General features: G+C 37.8%; 1 protein-coding gene across 2 annotated transcripts; it reads right to left on the minus strand.

The window, feature by feature from the left end:
* Nucleotides 1-1,725: 1,725 nt before the first annotated feature.
* On the minus strand, nt 1,726-23,617 carry LOC111324649 (uncharacterized). 2 transcript variants are annotated; one of them, XM_088731917.1, is made up of 22 exons: nt 23,549-23,617; nt 20,753-20,835; nt 18,474-19,097; nt 18,090-18,344; nt 17,197-17,320; nt 16,183-16,254; nt 15,972-16,046; nt 14,984-15,055; nt 14,430-14,501; nt 13,823-13,882; nt 13,286-13,360; nt 12,300-12,371; nt 11,677-11,748; nt 9,590-9,661; nt 8,417-8,488; nt 6,822-6,893; nt 6,222-6,293; nt 5,572-5,882; nt 4,764-5,045; nt 4,090-4,499; nt 3,701-3,794; nt 1,726-3,241 (listed from the first exon to the last, which is right to left on the minus strand). In XM_088731917.1, exons 2-22 carry the CDS (start codon nt 20,808-20,810, stop codon nt 3,156-3,158), a joined length of 3,102 nt encoding a protein of 1,033 aa, XP_088588043.1. In that variant the 5' UTR covers nt 20,811-20,835; nt 23,549-23,617; the 3' UTR covers nt 1,726-3,155. The 2 variants fall into 2 exon arrangements, with proteins under 2 accessions (XP_088588043.1, XP_088588038.1); XM_088731912.1 differs by lacking the exon at nt 23,549-23,617 and adding an exon at nt 23,165-23,403.
* Nucleotides 23,618-24,720: the final 1,103 nt, after the last annotated feature.

The raw sequence follows: 24,720 nt of genomic DNA on the forward strand, positions 1-24,720 counted from the left end.
ATTGGAAGTTTTCGTCAACATTGTCGATGTCGGACTACAACTGTACTCGGCTGATTCGATTTTTTCTTTTAATTGCTTTTATTCGCTCGCGATATTCCAAACTCAACTCGACTCTGGCTTCAAAACACGAGCACGTGGCCCATAGCAACGAGCTGATATGTCAATTTTATACAACATTGTAGCGGCTGAAAATTAAAGTTTGTGATGTGGGATGGACAAACATATAAATGTTTTCTGTAACAGTGACTTGATTTTCTAATTTAGGCCCGGGTCATTTGAGCAAAAGTTGTATGTTCTGTCAACCTGTGAAATTCGTCGCCCTTGAGAGAAAAAGGTGTCACACTCTGTACTATCACTTGTCGCGCTTTGCAATAAAACGTGTCGCACATCCTATTAAAATATCTCATCGCGCTTCGTAATGAAAAAAGCTGTCGCATTTATATAACACTTGTCGCAATTTGAAATAACACCTGTACCACTATATGTTGACAATAAAAGTTGTCACGTCTTTATTCATGTCGCAAAAGGAATGAAATGCTGTTTTCTTCAGGATTTCTGCCTGCAATGACAGTTATAACAGAGTATGTAAAGTTCCAAGTATCAGATCATCATTGAATTCTTTTTTAGAGAGTTAACAAATTTGGCACAAATGAATTTACTGAAATCATGTTAAAAACCCTCATTTTTTAATTTGGTAATATTAACTAAGTCGAAATGGCGGATGTCTTCCGGCCCTAAAACATTTTTTTTGATCAACACAATGTTAAAGAACTTAAATCTGAAACACTACTTCGCTTCGCTGAACTAGTGCTCACATTCAGTTGTTTTTCGTTCGGGACAACTTTTTCAAACAAACTAATGGCGTGGTCATGGGTACCAAAATGGGACCCAGCTATGCTAATCTTTTTGTTGGTTTTGTGGTAAACCAATTTTTCAACCAATACAATGGCCCCAAACCTGAACCCTACGGTCGCTATAATGACAACTGTATCGGCGCAACCTCCTCTACTAGAGGGGAACTAACTCAATTCATAACCGCAGTCAATTCCTTTCACCCAGCTCTCAAATATACCTGGAAAATTTCCGACAATTCTTTATCCTTTTTAGACATCAAAGTTTCAATTGAAGGCAAGGGTTTAAATACTAGCGTGTATTACAAACCTACAGATTCACATAACTACTTGTTGTATTTATCTTCGCATCCATCTTATGTGAAGAATTCCATTCCCTTTTCTCAGTTTCTAAGACTTCGTCGTTTCAAGTGTAGTGATGACTGATATTTATCACAAATCAGAGTCTATGTGCTAGTTTTTCGAAAAACGTGGTTACCCTATTTCTGTCGTTCAAGCGGGTCACCACCGCGCCCAACTTATTGATCGACAGTCAGCACTCACTACAAACGTCACAAAAAGAAAATTCCGACCGCATTCCATTTACCCTCACATTACATCCTCACAACCACTCAGTTAAATCCATTATTCTTAAAACCTTTAAATTAACCCAAAACGATCCAGGGACTGGCACTATTTTTTCGCAACCTCCACTCGTTTCATTCAAACGCGACAAAAACATAGGCAATTTTTTGGTCGAAAGTTCCGAATGACCAACCCGGCGGATGTTAAATGCGCTCGCGCACGATGCAAAACTTGTTCTTTCATTCGCAATGGTGAAAAAATATCAGAACCCAAACGAGCCATTACAATCACTGATTACTTCACATGCACCTCAACCAACGTCATCTATTGCATAACTTGCACTTATAGCATAAAGCTATACAGCGGCGAAACAGGAAGACGACGAGGTGACCGATTCCGAGAACACCTTAGCGACGTAGAGAGGAATGACAAAGACGCATCAAAACCAGTCAGCGGCTAGACGCTTTAATCTACCTAATCATTCTAAGCAACACATGGCAATCTGAGGTCTTTCCTTACATTTAGGTAACTCGGAAAGCCGTAAACTCTCTAACAAAATTTTATCTTCCAAATCGGCACTCTTAATCTCACATGTATCAAGGAACGCTTTTCATTCTACTAGTTTATCTCACCAATTGTTTACCTTCACTTTCTGCCTAGAAACCCAGACGCAACCCACAATTCCTCCATTCGCTCTAACGAAGGGCTAACGCTCCAAACGTCAGCTTTTAACTCTTTTACGTTGGCCAATTTACAATTTCAACTTAGTTCATATTACCAAATTACCTTGTTAACCCCAACGACGCAGCACCACAGTTTCTTCAGAAACTTACCCCTCTTATTTTTTAACTGTCAAAACAGGAAATTTGTCCTTACTTTAGGGAGGAGCTCTTGAAGTCGGTCTCGCAGATATAGAACATAAAACAGTGGATTGAGATGGCTTGTCTGTTTGTAACAGGAGCAAAGTGAATTTAGCTAAATATTTAATTACAAAATGCAGAAAGTGGAGCGGGTTTTCCAAAGAACCCCACATCTCCTAAACATGAAAATAAATATTTTTGTTTTTACTCATATGATACTTAGCATTTGTGCAATGTTTGAGCCAAATTGGTGATTTTACTGTTACCACCAATGCACGGCTTTCTCGTAGCTACTTTCTTAATTGTTTGCCCTCTGATAAATTTCAGGTAATTTCTGAAAAAATTCAATAAATCCAAAAAAAAAAAAAGCCAAAAAGAATTGAGCACTCTACTTACTAATGAAATGGCTAAACAGCACACAGCAACAATTGAATTTCTAGTGATCTACTTTCAACTGTTGTCACTCCTAAATTAGAATATTTGCATAATCTGTGAGCAAGCTCTTTTTGCTATTTTTGTACAATGCTAGTCAATTTGAGAATTGTAAGTCATGTACGGAAGGCGAGTGAAATGAGAGTACGCGTTCCCTGTTTGCTGTAAACATAGAGCTATTTCAGGATTAATACTGCTTTGAATGTAGGAATTGATTCTCTCGCTTTAACCATCGTTCATTCATGATTGCTTTTTGCTGTTGTTGTTTAAATTTTTCTTAAGAGAGCAGAAAAGTATGAGAAGTCGTATGTACAAAGTTGACACCGCTTAACAGGTGAAACAATTTCGATGAAGAACACTTCGTGTAAAGGTCGTAGAAGGCTCCATCGCTCCACATCAGGGTATTTTAATATCTCCACGCGGCTGTTTTAATTGTTTCCAATAGAGTTCATTTGTTGCTGGGAGGATGGCTGGATGTGACGTCCAAAGAAATAGAGTTGCATTGCGCGGTGTCAAGCTGTGTCCCGTCTTCATCTACGTCAACAAAACATACATATTTAAGAGGCAAACTCTTCGAAATACTATCGAATAATAATTTAAAATAGTTGAAGTTGTTAGTTATTAATCTTTCTTTATAAAGGATAACACAAGCGGTTCTCTTCATTTTTACTGCTTTTAAGACGAAAGCTTGCTGTGTCTTGCGCCAAAATTACTACGAAAATCAGCTAAAAAAAATTCTCGCAAAAAAATTCAGCCAGAAGTCAAGGAGCATACCGGCCGGTACTGAGTGATGATGTTTTTTTTCTAATATAACGAAGGAGAGAACTAGGTCTCCGGCTTTACCATTACCGCTGGGGAACATAGCCACAGAATAAGTAAGTGACAAATGCTCCCATTCTGCTCTTAATCAAAAATAATTGAATAACAAGAACCCTTTTTTTCTTGAAACAAGCGATGTAATCTTCACAAAATAATGTTGAAATTTTCCCTCACCAGATATTGCAAGTCCATCAGATCGTTTCTTGCAGCTGAACCAATTACAGCGAGTCACAAGACGATAACACCAGTTTACAAGAACGCCCCTTACCTGGAAAAGTTTTCAAAACCACTTAAAATGTAAAAAGAAAATTTCTGATTCTGGCGATTTCGACGGAGAGTTGATAAAGGACTCGATATAAATTAGAAACGTCCTAGCCAAACTAAAAGGAAGTGGTTACGAAGAAGTTGGTGGCTACACGTGACCATCTTTAGTGCGCATAGTTTTGGTTTGATTTCTCCTTAATGGCGTACGTATTGCAAATTTTCCCAGCCCGACAAGAAAAAAAAAAAGCCTCTGTACAGCACAAAGAGGTAAATGCAGTTCCTTCAGCCAATATCCTCACCTTCGGAGTTGAAAAGGTGTAGAGGACAGGATTCACAGAGGAATTTACCGGCAAAACAAAGACGGCAAACCATACATACACCTCCCCTTGTTCATCGTAAAAGTTTCCCGTAAGAGCAAGAATACTTAGAACAATCACAGGGATCCAGCAGCTTAAGTCTGTTAAGATGATGGCGAAAACCCTCCTCGCCAATGCGGACTCTCTTTTGATGCTGTTCGAAGTCACTTCAGATTCACCGTGAGCCTTGACTCTCCTTTGTGACTTGGAGACTTTCACGATGATAGCAATGTAGGCCACCATGATGAATAGGAAAGCAGCGAGATTCAAACCAATAAACAGGCCAACAGAATATTCCCAGCCTGCCAGTCTTTCTGAAGACAACTGAAGAGGTAGACATACCGATGAACGACCTTGGAGTGGAAATAATATCCATTAGAGTGAACAATGATTTCCTTTGTTTGTAGGCGTAAACATAGTTTTTCATTAATATCTAAGGGGGTAGGGAAGTTTAACTACAACAAGTATAAAAACCTTTTCTCAATGACGTAGGCATGACTTACCATGGAGAAGTGGCTCTACTACGATATGGATTGTTAAAGCACAGAAGTTGCGCTAAGCCACCATTAAGGTGGAAATGAGAACTTTTAGGTAACAAAGAGCAGAACTACTTTTACCATAGAAGCCATATCTTCTGTCCTCGTTGAAAAAGTATGGAGTATCAAAAGCTGGTACCACAGCAATTACAGTTCCACAGAGCCATACCAAGGCGCAAATGATGTAGGTTCCTCTTAATGTCAGACGTGGGCATCTGAAGGCAAAAACGATACTTAACAGCCGGTCAGCGGTTATCACAGTAAGCATGAGTACGGAAACCTCGCTTGAAAGTACCGAAAGGGCGCCGGCCACTTTACATAGGACTCCCGACCGCCATATCAGATCGAAGCTGAAGTAAGTGCCTAAGATAAAAAAATGTAGGTGCTTATCTTCCTTAAAAGGAAATTTTCAAATTAGTTCCAAATTAGAATAAAGGTAAAAGAGTTGATTACAAATCTACGAATGAAATTCCCGAAAGTGTTTTATGAATTTGTCAACGAGAGCATTCCCCGATATTAACTTTGACATTCGTTACCAGAGAGAGAATGTCTTTCAACTGTTATACATCTTTAGACACACTGATTTTTGCTGAATGTTTACAAAAATGCATGAATTGAATAGCGACTTGCATGTCTTTTAAGCGCCATTTAAAGATGAACTGATGCTATGTAATTTTATCGCCGCCATCGTTAAGCGATTATGAAAATTTACTATCTTTTATAAATAGTTCGTGATCAGTTTTCAGTCAATCTCTTCGAGAGTTCCAAATTTTTTTTAGGCTTCTTTTCCGCGTTATATTGAGTTGTAGCTCACTTGTAAGGATCATTTCTCTGACTTCTATATTATCTCCACGTCTAAATACTATGCATATCATTTAATTGCGTTTACCTGCCCATATCTCGTCCTTAATCGCTATCATCATGAGGTACACTCCCATAAGGAAATCAGCCACAGCCAGATTGGTCAGAAGGCAGGTTTGAACTGGATGGTCGTCACGCCTGATGAGACGCCATGCTACCACGGCCAGGTTACCAAGGACAGCTAGGATACCTAGCAGCCAGATACTCCTCCTTGGGCCAACAGCATCTATCATGCGATTACAGCTCGACAAGGCGTTACCTTCCAGCTTGGGGTACTCACAATTTACTTCTTCAAGGTGGAGAGAAGCGTAACAACACAAGGAGAAACTGTCTAGTTTTCTTGAACGAGATGGAAACCCAGAAAATTTGTTTTAATAATATGACCACAGCATCACTGAACAATGTTATGGTTTTTAACGTCGCTCAACCATCAAAGTACATATAATTCTTCGACAAAAGCTAACTAGGTCCCAATCTATAACCTAGATGCCACTGATTCAACAAGGACACCATGCTTATGACTTCAAATTATTCGATTTGATTTTCAAATTTTCGCAAAACCGTTGATGTGCAGAGAATCTGAAGTTAAATTGGACAACATAAGAGAGGTTTTGGTCATTTCCTCTCTAAATGCATAAAAGCAAGAAAGCAATAAATTCAGTTCCATTTCATACTTACAAGTATCGTAGACTTTTAAGATAGCTGAACGTTTCTGGAGGCATACGATCAAGAAAATTGTTTTGCAGATGTCTAGAATTAAGATTTATTGGAATATAAAGGTTTGGGAAGAATGCTTTAAATGGGCTTTCTTTGACTAACACTGCAAAGTGTTTAAGTGAGTGGGTTCAAATTTAGAGAATGAATCACTCACGAAAGCGCTTGTTTTGAAATTGTCCTTCTATGCATATTTTAAAATCAGATGTTTTATCTATCTATGGTTAATCTTGCATAATCTTACGCATCCTACGTCAACAGGAGATTTGAAACGGAGCCATTTTGATTTTTTTGTCTAAGGAAAAAATTCACTTGTTCCTTTTAATCTTTGTTGTTGTCATTTGTAAGACAAAGCACCATGTTCAATACCTCTTTAAGTGCAATTCTCAGATTTTCTTTTAACTAAACTGGCACGTAATTTCTTCTGTTAACTTGGAAAATCATGCATAACGCTGATTTTTTTTTCTCTTTTGATAACTTATTTCGCTGTGAATATGTTACATTATTTGGCATGGTTGCGATCAAGATTGGAGTATCAGCAATCCGTTTTTGTATAATACTCACAATTTTTCCAGATTTCGAAGTCCATGGAAAGCAAGCGGATGAATTTTTTCAATCCTGTTGTTCTCCAGATACCTAACAAAATTGTCAAAGCTTGTAAGTAAATTGAACACAAGTAAATCGTAATTTTATAGGAAAATTCATTACCTGACGAGGGAATTCCGCGTTAAATTGCACGCGAAAACCGACATCGCACGAATCACGAAGCGATATCGGTTTTCAAGTGCAATTTAACGCGGAATTCGCGAGTCAGGTAATGAATTTTCCTTGAATCGCATAACTGAATGAAAATAAGAAAACAAGAAATTAAATCGGAAATATTATTGTTTTTTTTATCCCGAGCGCGCGCTCTAGAAAGGCATTTTAAAGCCAACTGTCAGAAGTGTCATTATGTTAGCGAATAGGAAGCAAGTCGTACACTTTTAACCTTCGACAATTTTATTTGCACCTCGTGCTTGATTTTACATTAATTTTCGAACTTTTTAAACGAGCTTCACACTATTTAAGGATAATAGTGGTATTTCACTGAATTTACAAGCCGTTTATCGTTTACATCTTTTTTCAAAATTTCAAATAATTTGCTCGAGAAGGAAAGTAATTTACACCTTTTACCTCTTTGGTGGCAAACTGAGAGAAATGAAGTGTGCAAGCGAAAGCACTGATTTCAAGTGCAATAACTTCGCGGTTAATATAGGGTAAGTGCCTTGAAGTGTAAATACGTGTATTGATTGATACTTTATTCCTTTAATAACAAAGAAGTGTTTCATGAAAAGTCCAAAAACTTTAATCTTTTTATTTGTAGAAATTCACTACAGGCGACTGCCATTAGCTGAATCGTTGGGATGAGCATTCGACCGAAAGTTGATGGAGATATTCACTGGAGAGTTGTTGAACGATACATTGGTAAAACAATCCACCTAGAACTCTTACTGCTAGAACATCGATGCCGTTATTCATTGGTGTTGTGTTGTTGCCAACTACTGATGGAAGTGCAGGGCTGTTGACATAAATTTCTCGCAAAGCTTTAGTGCGTGGACCGTCGCTTGCGTTGGCAGCTGTGACAGTCGTAGTGGTACGACTGAAAACCCAGCCAACTTGCTTGACATCCTTTTTTGTTTTTCTAAAATATTATGGCTGCAGATGGATATTGAATCCGGGTTCGCGTGACGTGTTAGCTCGGAGATTGGTTTTTCTGGGCCGTGTTCACAGGATATTCTCGCTTTCCGGTTGTCGCGAGCGAAAGAGGTTTTTCATGCTTCTCCAAGAATTTGACGTTCAGTTCAAAACAAGGAAGAACCTCAGGCTCACTTTGAAAACGCTTTGTTTGTTTTTGCTCTTTAGAAGGTGAAAATGGTTTTGAAAACATTCTAAATTGACTTAGAAACCAAACTTTGTAACAATTTGACGATGGTTGTTGTGCTTAGTGACGTATATGCGAAACAATTTCGCTTAGCCTCGTTTTCAACTCGCAATTCCGCGCTGAATACCTCGCTTCGTTAACCAATCAGAATGCGAGATTTTACTCAATGATGCGATTCTATGATGAAATAAAAAAAACAAGAGTTAGTTTTTCAAGCCACGTATGAATCAACACTCACAAAGTTTTCAAACTTTTCAATTTGCTGAAGATGTAGGCAGGTATCTCTTCAATTTCGTTGTGAGAAAGAATACTACAAAAAAAAATAATGATTGACACTTATCAAAATGCAATGATATCTTGATAACAACAATAATAATAATAATAATAATAACAATAACGATAACGATAACAGCGACGGTAACGATAACGATAACAATTATGATAATGTAACGATAACGTTAACAATAATGATAACGTTAACAATAATGATAACGTTAACAATAATGATAACGTTAATGATGATGAAATGATGATGAAAATGATGAAAATGATCAGGATGATGATACTAATAACCTTTGATCGAGTTGTCTAATCGTTCGTGAAAGATTGTTCCTAAAAAGTATTATTATTGGTAACAGTGACTGTCGTTTTGATAAAATTAAAGTTGCTTAGGGTGTCGAAATGTCAGTCACCTTTACACAAATGATCAGAACACACACTCAAGTGTTACTCTCGGTTTCAAACCAATTACTGCAGTAATAATTATAATAATAGTAATAATATTTGTTATAATAATTTTGATAATAAGTATTAAAATAAAGTTAATGATAATAAAAATGAGCTATGTACAGAAAAGTACAAACCAAACGCTTTCGACACTAGGTCATCATCAGGGTAGAATAGTACATTAAGAATGACAATAGTATCGTGTCAAAATAAAAAAATGAGGAGATATATATATTTTGCACCTTTTTGCGGACGATGAGATTAATTAGATTAATGACAGAATGAAAATCATGTTATTTGCTAAAAATCACTCCTGGCAGAGCCAATTAACAATTCCCACAATTCAGTGGGGGAAATGAACCCAGTAGGACCCAACGACAAATCTAATTCAGTGGCAAGACGAAAGACTCAAACCTACAATCCAAATTCAATTTGAAAGCCCTGACCTCTCTGCTGTGCCGATCTTCGATAGACACTAAAAACAGGCAGAGTGAAGAGGTTTGAAAAACGCTCTTACCAGCCAATTATCCCAGAAAGTGGGTAAGAAAATGTTTTGAAACTGATTTTTTGCCGGAGCGAAACTAAGGTTCCACTGAGCAGTAATTAGTGTTATTGAAAGTAGGTCTTTGAGTGTCTTTGTCGTTTAACAGGAATTTATTAACGTCAACCATTAAAGTCCACTTACAGCTTTTCTAAGCTTTGCAACCCGTCGAATATGGATTTAGACAGCACAGAGATTTTGTTGTATGAGATATCTCTGAAAAGAAGAAACAGTCTAATTCAAAATATTATCTTTGTTTAAGAGCACCTTCCATGATGGTTATCAAATGCAAAACCTTATAACTGAACGGTAATTTGAGTCAGGCTCGAGAAAACTGACATTTTTGCCAAGACCCTCTCAAGTCTTGTTTACTTAATTTCTGTTCTAAATCATTAACTTTTGAGGTGTTACCGTATTATCAAACAACAGAGAAATACCCCGTAAAACTATCATAAAACCAGTTTATTCATTTAAGCATCCTATCAGTATGGTTTGTACTTCAAGGAAGCAACTCATAAACAAGTCAGTCTACTGAAAACGAACTAATTGCTGATAGAAGTTAGAAGCGTCCTGCTCCCTGATCATAGGTATATATGGTCGCTGGAATATTTGAATATTTTCACTAACGTACATGAAACATATAAATAAAGGCTGATAGTTTTTAAAGAAACTGTTTGGGGCTGCGTCGGTGGGGGTAACGAAATAATTTGGATATATCAACAAAATTGAAATGGTAAATTGGCCAACGTAACGATTACAAAAGCTGACATTTCGAGCGTTAGCCCTTCGTCGGAGCGAATTGAGGAATTGTGGGTTGCGTGTGCTTTTAAATACAGAAAATGGAGCTACGTTATTGGTGGGAACATGGCAACGAGAAAACCACGAATAAATTAGTGGAATGAAAAGCGTTCGGTGATCCGTGTGGGATTTAGACTGCTAGTGGTCTGGCATATATAATTCATATTGTGTACGTTTCTTGGATAAACATAGCAATGTACAGAACAGGAAATTGCCTTTGGGTCTGCGTTTTGTTTAATTAACACCTTCATGATGTATAGAACTCTGTCTGATAACGATGCAGGTGAGACTTCGCACAAAATCACACGCAAATTAAACCGGTACCATAGCAGAAATGGGATAAACCTGTACTTTGGTGCATAGTCAACATCACATGCAACAAAAACTGTTTTAAAAGTCCGCTCATGCAAACTTTCATGTCAATTTAGCGCACTATAGACGGCTCCAGTTTTGACTCATTTCATTGCTACCTTCTGTAGTCGTTTCTTTGGTCATAGGTTTTTTTTCTCGTGATCTTCGAACGTCCCGCGTAGTTTATGACCCGGGTAATCAACAGATATAAAGTGCTTCCCCAAGCTCACATGATAACGTTATTGTATGACTGGTAGCGAAACTATAAAAGATGGAGGTTCTGGAAGTTTATAGGAAGCTTGGTCATGCAATGTGGATGCTGGGGCATTCTCAAGTACAGGTTTAGAACTCTCTGGAACATCCTATTGAGGGAAACAATATTGTTTTAAAGCTACAAGAATAGCTATTTTTAAGCTTCCGGAATCGCCTAGAATGCTCCACAACTGTTTATAAGGAGTTGGACTATCTGTCTCTACTTTGGGGAATGTTAGTAAATCATTGTGGACGACTAGTGAAGCTTTCCTACAATTAAGAGTTTTGGTACGTAGAGATTTTGTATCAGTGGTAACTGAAGTATTGTCAGTTTTGATCCCAAGTTAACTTTATAGTAGATTGCATCGTTTAGGAGTCGCTCCCTTGTAATAGTTACCTTACCAATTACATTTGAATAAATTACTCACTTTATGAGAAAGTCTTAAAGGGTATTTTTTGGGTGATTAAATAGCTCATTTCCGAATTATTATGCGTCAGTGATCTCGTGCCAAAAGCAGAAATCGGGCACTTTTGTACCTTTCTTTTTCCTTTAATTATATTACCCACATCATGTACCTGAATGCCTCCTTCTCACAAAAGATTTTTTAACCCAACCACGTTTGATTTCGAAAAATCTTCGCTCAGTGCTGCTTTCTCCTTCGAAACATCCATTTTTTCGATTCAACGGCATTTTATATTTTTCTCGCCATAAAGAGCGACTTTGCACTTAGCCTCGTTCTCACGCCTTAATTTCTTAATTGCAATGAAGCGTATTTCGCTTCATTCGTGCAACTTAAGGATATTGAGGATGTCAAACATGGGGTACTTACAGAACTCGCAGCTCCGACAGGTCTTGAAATAAATTCGGTGGAAGGTTGCCTAACTCATTGGAGGAAAGATGGCTATGGAAAAATATAATTATTACTATTTATCAAACTTGGGGTAACCCGTATTTTTACACAGTTTACATAATAGTAAAAAAAATTTGACGTTATTTTCACAGTTTTTTGGGGAAAAAAAATCAGAGATTATCGCGCCTTTGGGTGGCAAACATTCTATCTTTAATTGTACTGGCGAACCCATATGGCCGCGTTACAAAAGCAATGTGATTCCATTTCCATGGGTTCACTTGCGCAATAATCCAATTTAGGTGGTGAAATACACTTGATCGAGCATTTTGTAAGTCAACCGCCACTGCCTCGAATTCTACAAACATCCATAAGTGTTGTCTATTGCTTTAGATAGGTATTAACATTACTCCAAGTGGCTACCACTACAATAGTATTTATCTCTCGAGATTATAGCGAGAGTATTTCAACGAAGACATAGATGGCGATAAGGCGCAAAAGACTGCTTACAAGCTTCACCATGCCAAAATGCCTCAAAACCCGGGAAAAATAAAAAGTTACCTGCAATTAAAACGCCTAATACTTGGCATAAATTGCACACTCACAGTTCCTCTAGGGAGAAGAATTTCTCAAACGTACTCTCCGCTATTCTATTAATCTGATTCCCCCTCAGGTACCTAGCAAAAGAACAACAACAACAACACCAACTCAATCACGTACATACATGCCAGCTGTAATGAGGCGATAAACTCATAATTATTAGGGAGTTTAAAAGCACTTTTCAGCTGTCTCACGAACACTCTTGTTTTTTTCTCGATAATAGTATACATGAAATGATAGCGTGCTTTAGATTGGCTGAAAAATAATGTATTTTTGCATATATCACGGGTCCAAATTGTAACACGACAAATTACAAATAGCCCGCGCGCTGTCAAAATGTTGTCGTCTTGACGTTTCTTTGATGCTTTTTTCATGTAACTTGTTAATAGGTTACAACATGATGTCTCCCACAATTTGGTGCAAATATGTACTTCAAAAGTTTTCAAAGACTGTAATATAAATTGCAAACGCCCAACGGGCTCGTGAAATTCTTTGACCTTTGAAAAATCCACTCGTGCTTATTAACACCAAATTGCACTCGAATTCATGTTATTACCTTTGCTAATATACCCACATGGAAAAGATTCAAACCAAAAGTGGTATTTTTCATTACATTCGCCGAAACCCAACTGAGTATTCTGATGAATTTGATTTCAGAAAACCTCCATGAAAGCTCAAATTATATAGCCTCTAGAATCATCACTTTTTTCTTTTTTTTCCCCCTTTTTCGAACTTAGCGATAGGCTGTACCTATAACTGAATCTAGCACTCTAACTGAAAAGTTTCAGTAAGAGTGCAGGCACAAAGAAAGAACAACGATAGAGGAGAGGTCATCAGTAGAGTGGTAGTAGATGCTCTTTCACAGTTCCGTTTTTCGGCGCCTCCCAGTCAGCGTGATATGCTGAGTTACTTTTCCACAGCGTCCCAAAATGAAAATAAAAGGATGCTTGATCATTATTGATTACGATCATGTCACGAGCCCTTCACTTACATAAGTTTTGTAAAGTTTCTTGTACCACGAAAGCTTTTTTCATCCAGGTATGATAACTGATTGGATGAAAGATCCCTGTTTATAGGAATAACAACAATGGTAAGGTTACGTTTTTGGTTTCCTATGGAAGAAAGAAACTCTTAAGTCGCAATGTCGTGAGCCAAACTGCAAAACGACGTGGAAACGTAATAGAGATCAGACTACATATCACACAAATTATTTATAATTGAAGGGAGATTATTCATTGAAATCTAATTATTACTAGAAAAGATCAGTAACTACATGAATGAAACAAGAGAAAAATATTTCAAAAAAAGATTAAGAATGCTTGTTCAGAACTTTTATTGTAGAGATCAGAGATACTTGAGTCAGCACACTTCGTTCTTTCGTTAACAAAACCAGTGAAGAACTGAATTATTTCTAAACTGCATTTTACCCTATCTAGTCTTACAATTACTTAAATCGTTGTTTTCTTAGGCTTAACGAGGAAGATATTAAATAGATTGAAAAAGAATTTACTAATATTTCATCTCTTACAGTTTTTCTAGAGAGTACATTTCAATTGAAATTTCCCTCAGGTAGTTTCCAGTTAAAAACCTGAAAAAAGGAACGTTTAATCACCTCATGGTAACTCATTCTTAATTTATTTCTTAGTTACAATGACTTATTAGTAGTGGTATTTTTGGGGACACTGAGATCCCACAAACGGCCATCCCCCTCATTTTAGGACTTTTTTTGTCCTCATAACAAACTAAAAGATTAATTATCATCGCTTTCGCTGCCTTTATCAACGTCATCATCATCGTCATCGTTATTGTTTTTTTGTTATCGCTCAACCACCCTACATTGTCAATCACAGAAATCCACAAATTTCATGCAACGTCTGCTGGTAATCTCTATTCTCCAGTCCTCTGAGAGCGATTATCTATATATCATGGTCGTTACCCGAATATAATGTCATTTTAACTTAAATTAGAAAAATTCCTGTCATCAGTTTTTATGCGTTGGAATGTTATCCTTATTTATTCAATTTTAAGTAAGAGGGAGGCTTTTTGAACTACATGGATAGGAGGAAAAGGAGAAAGCCCAGCACCCATCACGAATTTGTACCAGCGAAGGACAACATTACTGCATATCTACTCACAGTTCTCGAAGATGCGAAAGACCGGTGAAGACGTTCGGTCGTAGTAAACTTATCCCATTGCTTTTCAGAAAGCTGAAAGATATTAATTTGCCTTTAGAAATAAAGGAAAGCTAAATTTCTAAATATCAATGAAGGTTCCAAAATTCTCTTTTGTTGTTAAATACTGCTCAAATCGATGCTCAGAAGAGGGTGACCACATAACAAGTAGGTATTGTTAGTCGCAGAACGGTTTTTGTGAAATATCCTGGCAAAAATGATTTGGAGAATCTCATATTATTTCAGTCCAAAAGATAATTGCGCGTGAAGCAAGACGGTGCAAGCATAAAGACTAGGACACTTTCCAAAGTTACTTTCATGGTAATATAACGAGATATCACATTGTCGCATAGAGGTAGGCAGCTTGTCTTATTCCAAGTGAGTTACCCTTCTCTCTTTAATTTACCCAAGTTAAATAGGGAGGAGGAAACGTTAAATAGGGGGAAGGGGGGAGGGGGAGGAAGGGGAAGGAAAAGGGTGGGAGAACCAGTTGTTTACTTTGTCGCTTTGATACTTACAGAAATTCCAGAGATATCAGATCATTGAAAGTTCCCTCTTCGATATCCAATGAATTATGATTATTAATTTCTCTGTATTTCACAAATTCAATCACACGTTAGCATAGCACACACTTCAAAAGGAAAATAACATAGGTATGGCCTCGGGAGATACTATTTTCTGTACTACAAAAGGCATGATGACGGATTGATAAAATCTATCACCCGAGCGGTTGCAAAAATTTCCTTTTTTCCCTACTTGAATATTTATATAACATCGCTTTTGATTGAAAAAATTACTCCTATCACAAGCATAAATTACACAAATACAATCAAAAAGATATTAATAACCTTATTTATCATATCGCTGGGAGCGCTGTTGGCAATACAAAGCGAATCTTGTGTTCCGATTGGCCATCAGAGTGGGCAAGATGGGCCCATCTTGCCAGCTCGGGATTGTCCGCTTTGATTCCGAGCAAGGAAAACATTACGTGGAGGGGACTTACAAAGTTCATAATTTTTGGGAAGTGTCAGCGATGGAGTGGCAAAAAGCGGCAGAAAACGAAGAAAGCATAAACGGCCCTCGTGGGTTTACTTTGCTACAAACATGGTCGGTTTTCTTTCCCAGCACTCGAAATAAACAAGTGTTTCTTTATAAGTGAAATATTTTTGCTATGTATTAAATCCTTTATTGACCAAGCTTATTCGGTCAAGATGCCTGGATATTAGCTTCGTTCTTTTTCTGCGTTTTTATGGACCTCAATTTCGTCTCGGTCCATGAAGACACACATACAAAAATTAACTTGGCGGTTATCCAGCCATCTTGACCTCACGTCAGGTCAATAACGCATATTTACAATGCTAATTTTAACTTTTAACAGCGGTACAACTCACAATATTTGTAAATATTTGCAATTATTCCTTCTTACTGTGATTCATAACTACCATTATTGCTATTTTAGGCCTAAAATAGTTTTCGTTGTGATAATATTTGTTCTCTTCTGCTTACAAATACTCAAGTTGCTTGAGTCCTCCGAATGCATTTCTCGTCAATTTAACCAGTTTCAAATTACGCGTAATCGATCTGTGACAAAAGAACAGGAAAATATACACATTAAGATGTCATAAATGTTACTATCTTTAGTTGTTCAAATATTTAAAATGTAAAATGCAAATAATTTGATTGATATCGAATCTGCATTCAATCAGGTTATACTTACAAGTATTGCAGGTTAGTTAAGTTTTCAAACGACTTAGGATAAATATGCCACAGATTGGTCCTGGCAAAAAACCTATAATTAAAGGGGAAAATGACGATTACAAAAAAAATGCAGTTGATACTTCCTATTTAATATTGTCCATAATAATACGCGAACAAATTGAACTTAGAAATCCTCTAAGAGCCAAGAACCTCTTCAAACACATAAATCCAAGCAAACCTTATCTCTTTCGAGAGCTTTGCGTCCAACAAAATAAATAAAGGATAATCGACACGTAACTTAAATACTCCAGCAGACACGACATATTTCTAATAGTCACGCGCCGCTGAATTTCTCAAGAGCACGTGCACCAACGTGGCGCCCCCAAAAGTAAAGTTATGGGCAAATGGCACGATAGACACCACACTAAATGGGCCTGATTACATGAGCCGGGCTGGCCCGGTTAGCCGGGCTGGCCCGGTTAGCCGGGCTGATTTCTTTTGTTTTGGTGTTCGCCAAAGCGTGAAAACAAAAGAAATCAGCCCGGCTCATGTAATCAGGCCCTAAAACTGTCATGATCATTTTTAGCTCTCAAATCTTGGATCACACGTTAAAGTATACTAAGGCCCTGTTTCCAAGCAAGGAGGGTAACCCTTGTGCTAGGGTTACCCTAGCAGGCGGGTCAAAGATAGCCCGGGTTTACAAGCAAAATTTCACAGGTAGGGTTACCCTACCACCCGGGACAACTTACCTATCCTTGGTAACCACACGCATTGTTATCAATGTTCAAAGGGTCTGGAAACAAGTAAAAAGTTGTCCCTGGTAGGCGAGTTATCTCCACCAGAGCGTTTACAAGGCAGCTAGGGTTACCCTAGCGCTCAGCTAGGGCTACCCTGGTGCTAGGGTAGCCCTAGCTGCCTTGTAAACACGTCGATGAAAAAAAGAAGAAATGTGGGAGTGTTAGGGTAACCCTCCTGCCAGGGTAACCCTAGCACTAGGGTTACCCTACCTGCTTGTAAACAGGGCCTAACTTACAAATATTTTGTAGCGAGAGGAATGTCCCTCGGAACTGTTCCTTTGTAGAAATTCCAACAATCAACTCGAAACCAGAATGGATGTGATTTCAGTTTAGTACAGGAGAAACTGATGCTTGAGCATTCTGCAAAGGAAAAGCAATAAGGTGATGAAAGAAAGAAAATTTACAGACTTGATAATATGTTTTTGCAATCCACTCGGCAATGCATCAAGGAGATAACATTTGCTTTATAAGAGATTATTTTGAATTACCTACAGAGAGAGATTTACACGCTGAAAAGGCGCGAAATATAGTTTCATTCACAAGTTGGTCGAAGAAGTTGGGAGCCAATCTGCTTATCGCATTTTGCACGTGCGGGAAAAACGATAGTCCAATCAGGAGCCTACACTTGTCGGTTTGTATCAGATTTCCGATAATACCAACTTGTGCGTAAATACCATACGAACAGACTCTCCATGAAATATTCTGTATGTCCTTTCTCAGATGATAAATTGGGTGGGACTATAGCATTTTGGTGTTCGTGTGGCTGAAGAAGTCATTTTTAATCTGTACGTTTCTACAGACTGGATAATGCTACTTCATAAAAATTCGAGATCACCATCTGCAGCAAGACTCTAATTTCAGGCACGATTGCCTTAATACTTCCTCCCACATATTATGTTTCCACACGTGGCTTGCTTTAGAGGGTTTGGGCCCTTGGCTATAAAAAGACCTCAGGTAAGAGTCGACAAGGGAACAAAGTCGATGGAAAAAATTCATACCGCAAAAAAATGGACTTTTTTTGTGTGAAGGAGGGAGGTTTTCCAAAGTATTGACCACGTTTATCTTGGCTAATATACAATTAGCATCTTTAACTTATTTTGCACGTTCAATAAGAACAACAAATACTCACTCTCAGTATGAACCAGGAGAGTTTTCGTATCCGAGCCGTTAAAATTACTTGCTATGCAGGTGTAATTTCCTGATTGCGAATCCCATTCCGGTTTATACAGTACACTTGTGCTATTTTGTTCTAGAACTTTTCCGTTTTTATACCACGTAATTATGGGAGCAGGTGAGCCACCCGCTTGGCAGAGCAATCTTTGCGGCGGGTAATACTCCTCTAACAAAGCCACATTTTCCTTAGACACCCGAAATTTAGGAGGATCTGTTGAGAAAAAGACAGGAATAATAATCAATTCACGCAATCTTTGAAAGATTTTATCCCAAGGTTGATTGCTGTTTAACCAAATTGTACAAGTGACTATTAACCATTGAAAAAAAAACATACGCTCACCTCCACTTTTTAAAGGTTTTGCCTGGAAGTTGGCCTTAAATCCCGCACTTTCACTAAAACCCAATTTTCCGTATCTCTCCACGATCATTTTATTGCCACTAGACGCTATGCGGTGATTTGTAGTGATCGCTTCACAAAGAATTCTGAGAACATTACTCGACAAAGAATGCCCATCTTTGACCATGACGTATGTCTCGAACAAACATGCCCACGGTCGAAGATTCATATTCTTGATGGTCATCTCGACGTAGTGTCCTTTCGGAACAGTGATAAGCCATTGCTTGTAATCAACGCAAGTGGGTGCAACCGCTGGTGAAGTTGTGGCTGTGGGTGTGGGTGTATCTGTGTGTTCAGTTGCGGTCGCAGTTGTAGGTATTCCTGTGGCTATGCTTACTGTAATAGCCGTAGCGGACTGAGGCGGCGTTGTTGTAGGTATACTACTAGTAAGCGGTCTGTCGTTTGATGCCATGGTAATTTTATCTTCGAAACTGCCTTCCTTCCCATCAAGGGATATATAACAGGAGGCTGGTGCAAATGTTTGTGTAGTGATATATTCAGTAGAATATGTTGGGTACGGCCCTGTGGACATAGCTCCTTTTGATGTCGAGAGTGTAGCCGTCAAAACTATGAACAAGACAGGATTTTTTGTTCTTAAGGAGTGCGACTGATTTCATGTAAGGAATTTCTAAGCTTCACATCTGTTTCTGTCTTTTGGACGCTCAATATTTTTAAAGGATAAATGATGTGTCACCATTCGTTCTATGACAATTGAATAACTTTCAAAATGCCAATAAGCGCCTAGTTTCTTGATCTTGCTGAAGCGAGAACATGTTCCAGGCCATGATATTACCTGATCCTATCTTAACTGCTTTAGGCTGATGACAAGGTATGGCGCGCTCTTATATCACCATGCATTGCCTGCTTATTAAGCGAAGACCTATAGCGTGTTCAGAAACGCATACTTTCCGTAATTTCTCCTAGCCTTTCATATCATATGTATGTATCATGACAATCTAGTATTGCATGTATGAAATCAGATCTTTGAAAGACAAGCGCAAAGATCACTGATTTAAACTCTTTACTCAGTCGTATCTAATTCTGCGCATAAACTCCATCATCTGCTACCATCCAAGAACATTAGCGATGCAGTTTTTTTGTTGCCAAAAATGCGCAATAATCGTTATTCAAACACATTAATTCCATCCATGTTCAATCGATAAAACTTTTATGCGTAGTTTTTTTTTGTCATCATTTTGTATTGCACGATATTATTTTTTTTTACGTGTATATCTAACTTGACTTTTTTCTAAACTTCATGCAATTCGGCATTTAGGAGGCTGCGAATTTGGATATTTTGATAAACTATATACCATCCATCGATGAAAAATACCATTCCCCGTGTTAAAATTCCTTAACTTTAAACCACAGAAAGTCTGGATTTCTCTGCATTTTTAGATATCATATTACAGTTGACTAGGATATCAAGTTGTAAACGAAAAATTTAGTTCCCGTTAGGAGTGTTAAATGTTTGCTATTTCAGTTAATGACCTCATATACAAGATTGGTCAAGAATGCGAATGGCCGTCATTCATCACAAAACGGCGTTTTGTCACGTAAATTTCTCGACGGCAGTTGCAGTTTTCGAGCTTTTGATTTAGCGCCTACAACTGATTTTGTAAAACTCCTCACAGAAGCAGTTTACAGTCTATGTTGTAAATTCAGTGTTGAGAAAAAATTTATGCACTTAAAAAGTAGTCAAAATCTTGGGCTCTTGGTAACACGAAATGTACTCGTTGGCAAAGAGCAGATACAAGAGTTCTACACAGCCCCCAAAAAATTAAAGAAAGGTCTGGCACAAATCGATGAAAAATCCTACTTTGACGCTATGAATAGCCTTTTTTTCTGCCTTTGGATGCTCGATATTTAAGACTTAATGTTAACTAACTTTCTTCAATTATAGAAAAAAGGTAAAATATACTTTGATTTTTTTGTTTGCAGCGTAACTTTCTCATTTTAATAAGCTTGGCGAAGAAAAGAGTAAAACAATGTGAACGAGATAGCATCTTTGCCAAGAAATTTCTTTCAAATGTAATGAGGGTTACATAATGGTTGAAATTGTGAGAAAAACAACGAAAGCAAATTGTGGCATCACGTATTATGCACTTGCAGTTCTCGCTATTTGTCAGAATTTTTGGCGTCTTGTCTTCAAGAAAGGATGTGCTTGATAAAATATTTCACGTCTGACTATCATAATTTTGAAACCATTAAAAGAACTGTACCTTTGTTCCAGATGAGATGAAGAAGCAGCCATGGAATGCATCCATCAGTTACTTTCATTTTTGATCAACGGTGCTAACTTGGACTGAAAGAAGGACGTAACATAATTAATGATTCACTTCTCTAACACTTTTTCATACTCGTTGGTCACGAAATTATTAGTACTGATGATTTACTTAAAAACCAATTATTCCCCTTTTTATAAATTCAATTTGTAGTAGCAGATGTTTATTTTAGCTGCAAAGGCTTCCCTTTTATTTAACTAAGAATCACACAAGATGTAGGGTTTGCACGCCGAATTTCACAATACGTGCAGTTGCCCATAGCAACCACTTCTGGTACTGAATGTGTCTAAATTATCGAAGCAGCTACTTTAATGCACCGTTGATGTTATATTGTCGTTCTGCTGTGCCGGTGACCCAAATGATAAAAAGGTTATTTGAAGGTGTGTTTCATAAAGAGCCGGTTGCTTGTCATCCTCGGAGACCCAGGGGCTGTGAGTCGATTTCAAGTTAAGGGCAGAAGAGCCCCTGGGGACATTGTCTCACAAGACTAGTTCCAAACGATCGCAGTCGTTCTGGCATCTGATTGGTGCCAGAAAATCTTTGTGTTTTTCTGCCCAATCAGAGTGAAGTGTCCTTTGGAGTCCTTTCGTGTGTTTTAACACGCACATATCCAACAAGCTCTGTTGCTCGCTACGCTTGTTTGGGCCGTGCGACGAAGCTTTGCCCGAGGTGAAACTTTCAGTCTCGGCACACAATGTAAGAGAAATCGATCAGATTGTCCGCGAAATCTTTCCGGAAATTATACTGTATACTTTCGCAGGTATCACAAGAGAACGTGTTTAAAATTTTGCGAAATAATTTGGATATATCAACAAAGTTGTAATGGTAAATTGGCCACCGTAATAACTACGGTGGCCAATTTACCATTTCAACTTTGTTGATATATCCAAATTATTTCGTTACTCCCACCGACGCAGCCCAAACAGTTTCTTTCGAAACTATCAGCCTTTATTCATTAAAATTTTGCGAGGTTCGTGTCAAACATAATGGTTGCAGGCATTGACATGTCGCTCTAAACGTTAGATGAGATGTAAGCCTAAATCTTTCAAAATTTTTTGTACAATCTGCTGTGACTGAAACTTTTCCAATCCCGTGAAGCTATTTCGTCGCACGGGCCACGCAGGTATGTCAAGCAACTGGCGCTTACGCTTACGTAGCTTTCTGTGTGCGCCAAATTCTAATGGTTACTTTGTAGTAAAGTCTTTCACAATATGGCCAAAGTTGCAGAGAACGTTAAGTACGTGGACGACCTCCAGTAAGCGCTTAAAGAAAGCTTAGCTGTGTTTCCGGTTAGCTAATTAAAATCTGAACAAAAACTAATCATCGAGAACGTCGTTATTCTGCCCTTAACTTGAAATCGACTCACAGCCCCTGGGTCTCCGAGGATGGTTGTTCGTATAATTTTGTTGTTTTACAGGCTTTGTGTAAATTGCCCCTCTCCCCAACGGCGCTGGACGGAGAGCGAGCTTGACGCGTTTTCTAGCTCCATGAAAGAAAACGATATTAATTTCAAACCACTGAGAGACCACCTTAGATCATCTTTGAAAAAAGTTAATTAACAGAAAATTGAATTATTTATTTGTAGCCCACGTACAAGAAAATCAAATGTATTTGCGTCGATGATGTTGGTTAAAAATCTCGTTGACTTGAACGATCTAGAGATACAGGACTTTTCAAAAATAGGTGTCATATGCCCAACAAAAACTTAGTGCAATTTTGCAAAATTTACAAGAACTCCGCGAAGCCCAAGCCTTGTACTTGTCTTGTTTGACAGATCTGAAATTGTAAATAAACTTCAAAAAAGTCTCCAACCTCCAATCTCGAGCTTGGACTCCTCGAACTTGGGACTAACAACTCCAAATAAAATTCTTAAAATCTGGCCAAGATGAAGACGAGACATTCGACCAGAATAAAGTCATTTAATCAGTGTAAAGTAGAGAAGAAGTATGATCGATTAGAGAAACAAAAAGTTTACACCCGCGACATTGTAATTGCACCCATCTGAAAAGCAGAAAATCATCAAATGAGGCACCTACTAAAATATCATATCAACATCCACCCCCAGATACAAGAGGGAAAAAGATAGAAAGAACTCAATAAGTTGATATACTCTGTTACTACCACAATACCAAAAGAAATTTCATGGATGAGTATCCTACAAAAGAAGTAAGAAATCCCAGCTGTGAGACGGAGCCCTGACCATCGAAAATGAATTTTCGTTCACCGAGAACCGTTCTCGTTCACCGAGTAAGATTGTTTTCCACGACTGTTTGATTACGTTTGTAAAGGTGGCTAAGTGATGGATGCCTGATGTCATCGTCCAGAATCATGCGTTTCGATCTAATTTACCTTGCATGTAAACGCTGGTCTTCCTTTTTGGGTCAGTATGAGGTGGCAAGCTAAAAAAGGAATAAGTGTTGGTGTTTGGTGTGCGCCAATTCTTTGAGTGGTTGGCTAAAAAAGGGATCCTGAAGCTTCAAATTCGGATTGCTCCAAATGTCCTTGTAATTGTGTGTCACGACTCCTTTAACCATGGAACAACTGATAATAACGGAACTGGCACAAGCGAGCGTCAGAATTCGAAGACACTGAATACACACAAAGAAAATGAACCTCACATAAAACCCTACAAAATGACTATCAATGAAAAGCCACGCCTTTTCAACCGCAAGAGTAAAAAACAGGGCATTTTTTCATTACAATAAGTTGTCATTTTATGAAAAGAGAAATTACCTTTTCTTTCCGAAAATTCATCCAGAACCTTTTAGATGGATCAAGTCAGATAACATTATTGTAAACTTGTTTTGCTGATACCGGTTTTTGGGGTATCCCTTAATTTACATTATAATGAGACTTGTGTGATTTCGACTCCATGTAAATAAAGCGCTTTAAAAATTAAAATTGGAGCAGTTTTTTGTTTAATAAATAAATCATTAGAACTAAGTCAATTCCGACTAGCGATTTTTTTTATTCTATGTTTTAGATTAAAACTATCTTTTGAGCAGTTTTAATTAATACAACGCTGATCGCCTCATTCTCGTATCGTTGCGCGTCCTGCAAAGCACCAGACATGCACTGCAAAGTAAAATCATGAACTTTTTGATGAAAAGATTTTTGGGATTTATTCATTTTAGTTACGAAAATACACCTGCTGCTTCGATAGCTAAGGTGAGAAATATCTTTCTCCTCGTGTATTCGGCTTTTCTTGAGCTAAGCAGGTAAAACCAAATTTTAAAAAAGCACATCGCAGTCCATACTAAATTATTTCGCGCAGTTTATTTCAAGTTTAAAAACCCTAATCGATGTTTCTCTCAAGGCACGATCAAATTATAATTCAGCCCAACTTAAATTACATTTATAAGTAACGACTTCTCAAAATAATGTAAGCTTCGGAAGTGTTTTTCCCACGCTATAACTACAGTCTTTGTATTTTTTTCATACTGTTACCTTCGAATAAATTTCGTTTTTTCAAATTAAATAAAACGTTTTAGAAGCGCTTTAAATAAACCAAAGACAAACAAGAGTTCTGGAAACGGAAAAATATTTACTTCATACTGAGGCGTGAAAATTATTTCTTTTGTGTTGCTTGATTATATTTACATAGCTGTCGAGAACAAAAGAAGAAATTTATAGCAGAGAAAAAAAACTTTGCTTTAAGTTTTGCCCTTTTCCAACGAAGGATCTATGTAACGCTGGGCCTGATTGCGTGTAAAATCCAAATTTGAAACATCAATAAGATGAGATGGATGGATGTAAACAGGTCAGATTTTTCAGCAAAGCTTCTTATCAAGAAATACTGCAGTAGTGATGAGTAGGAGGAGGTTGCAGTACTTCTCTCTCATTGCTGTGTGCTAGAAAGAGACACCCAGTAGTCTTATAGTCAGTGCGCTGAACTCTGGCGGAAA

Source organism: Stylophora pistillata, chromosome 1 (genome assembly GCF_964205215.1).
Source record: "Stylophora pistillata chromosome 1, jaStyPist1.2, whole genome shotgun sequence".
NCBI classification, from domain to species: Eukaryota; Metazoa; Cnidaria; class Anthozoa; order Scleractinia; family Pocilloporidae; genus Stylophora; species Stylophora pistillata.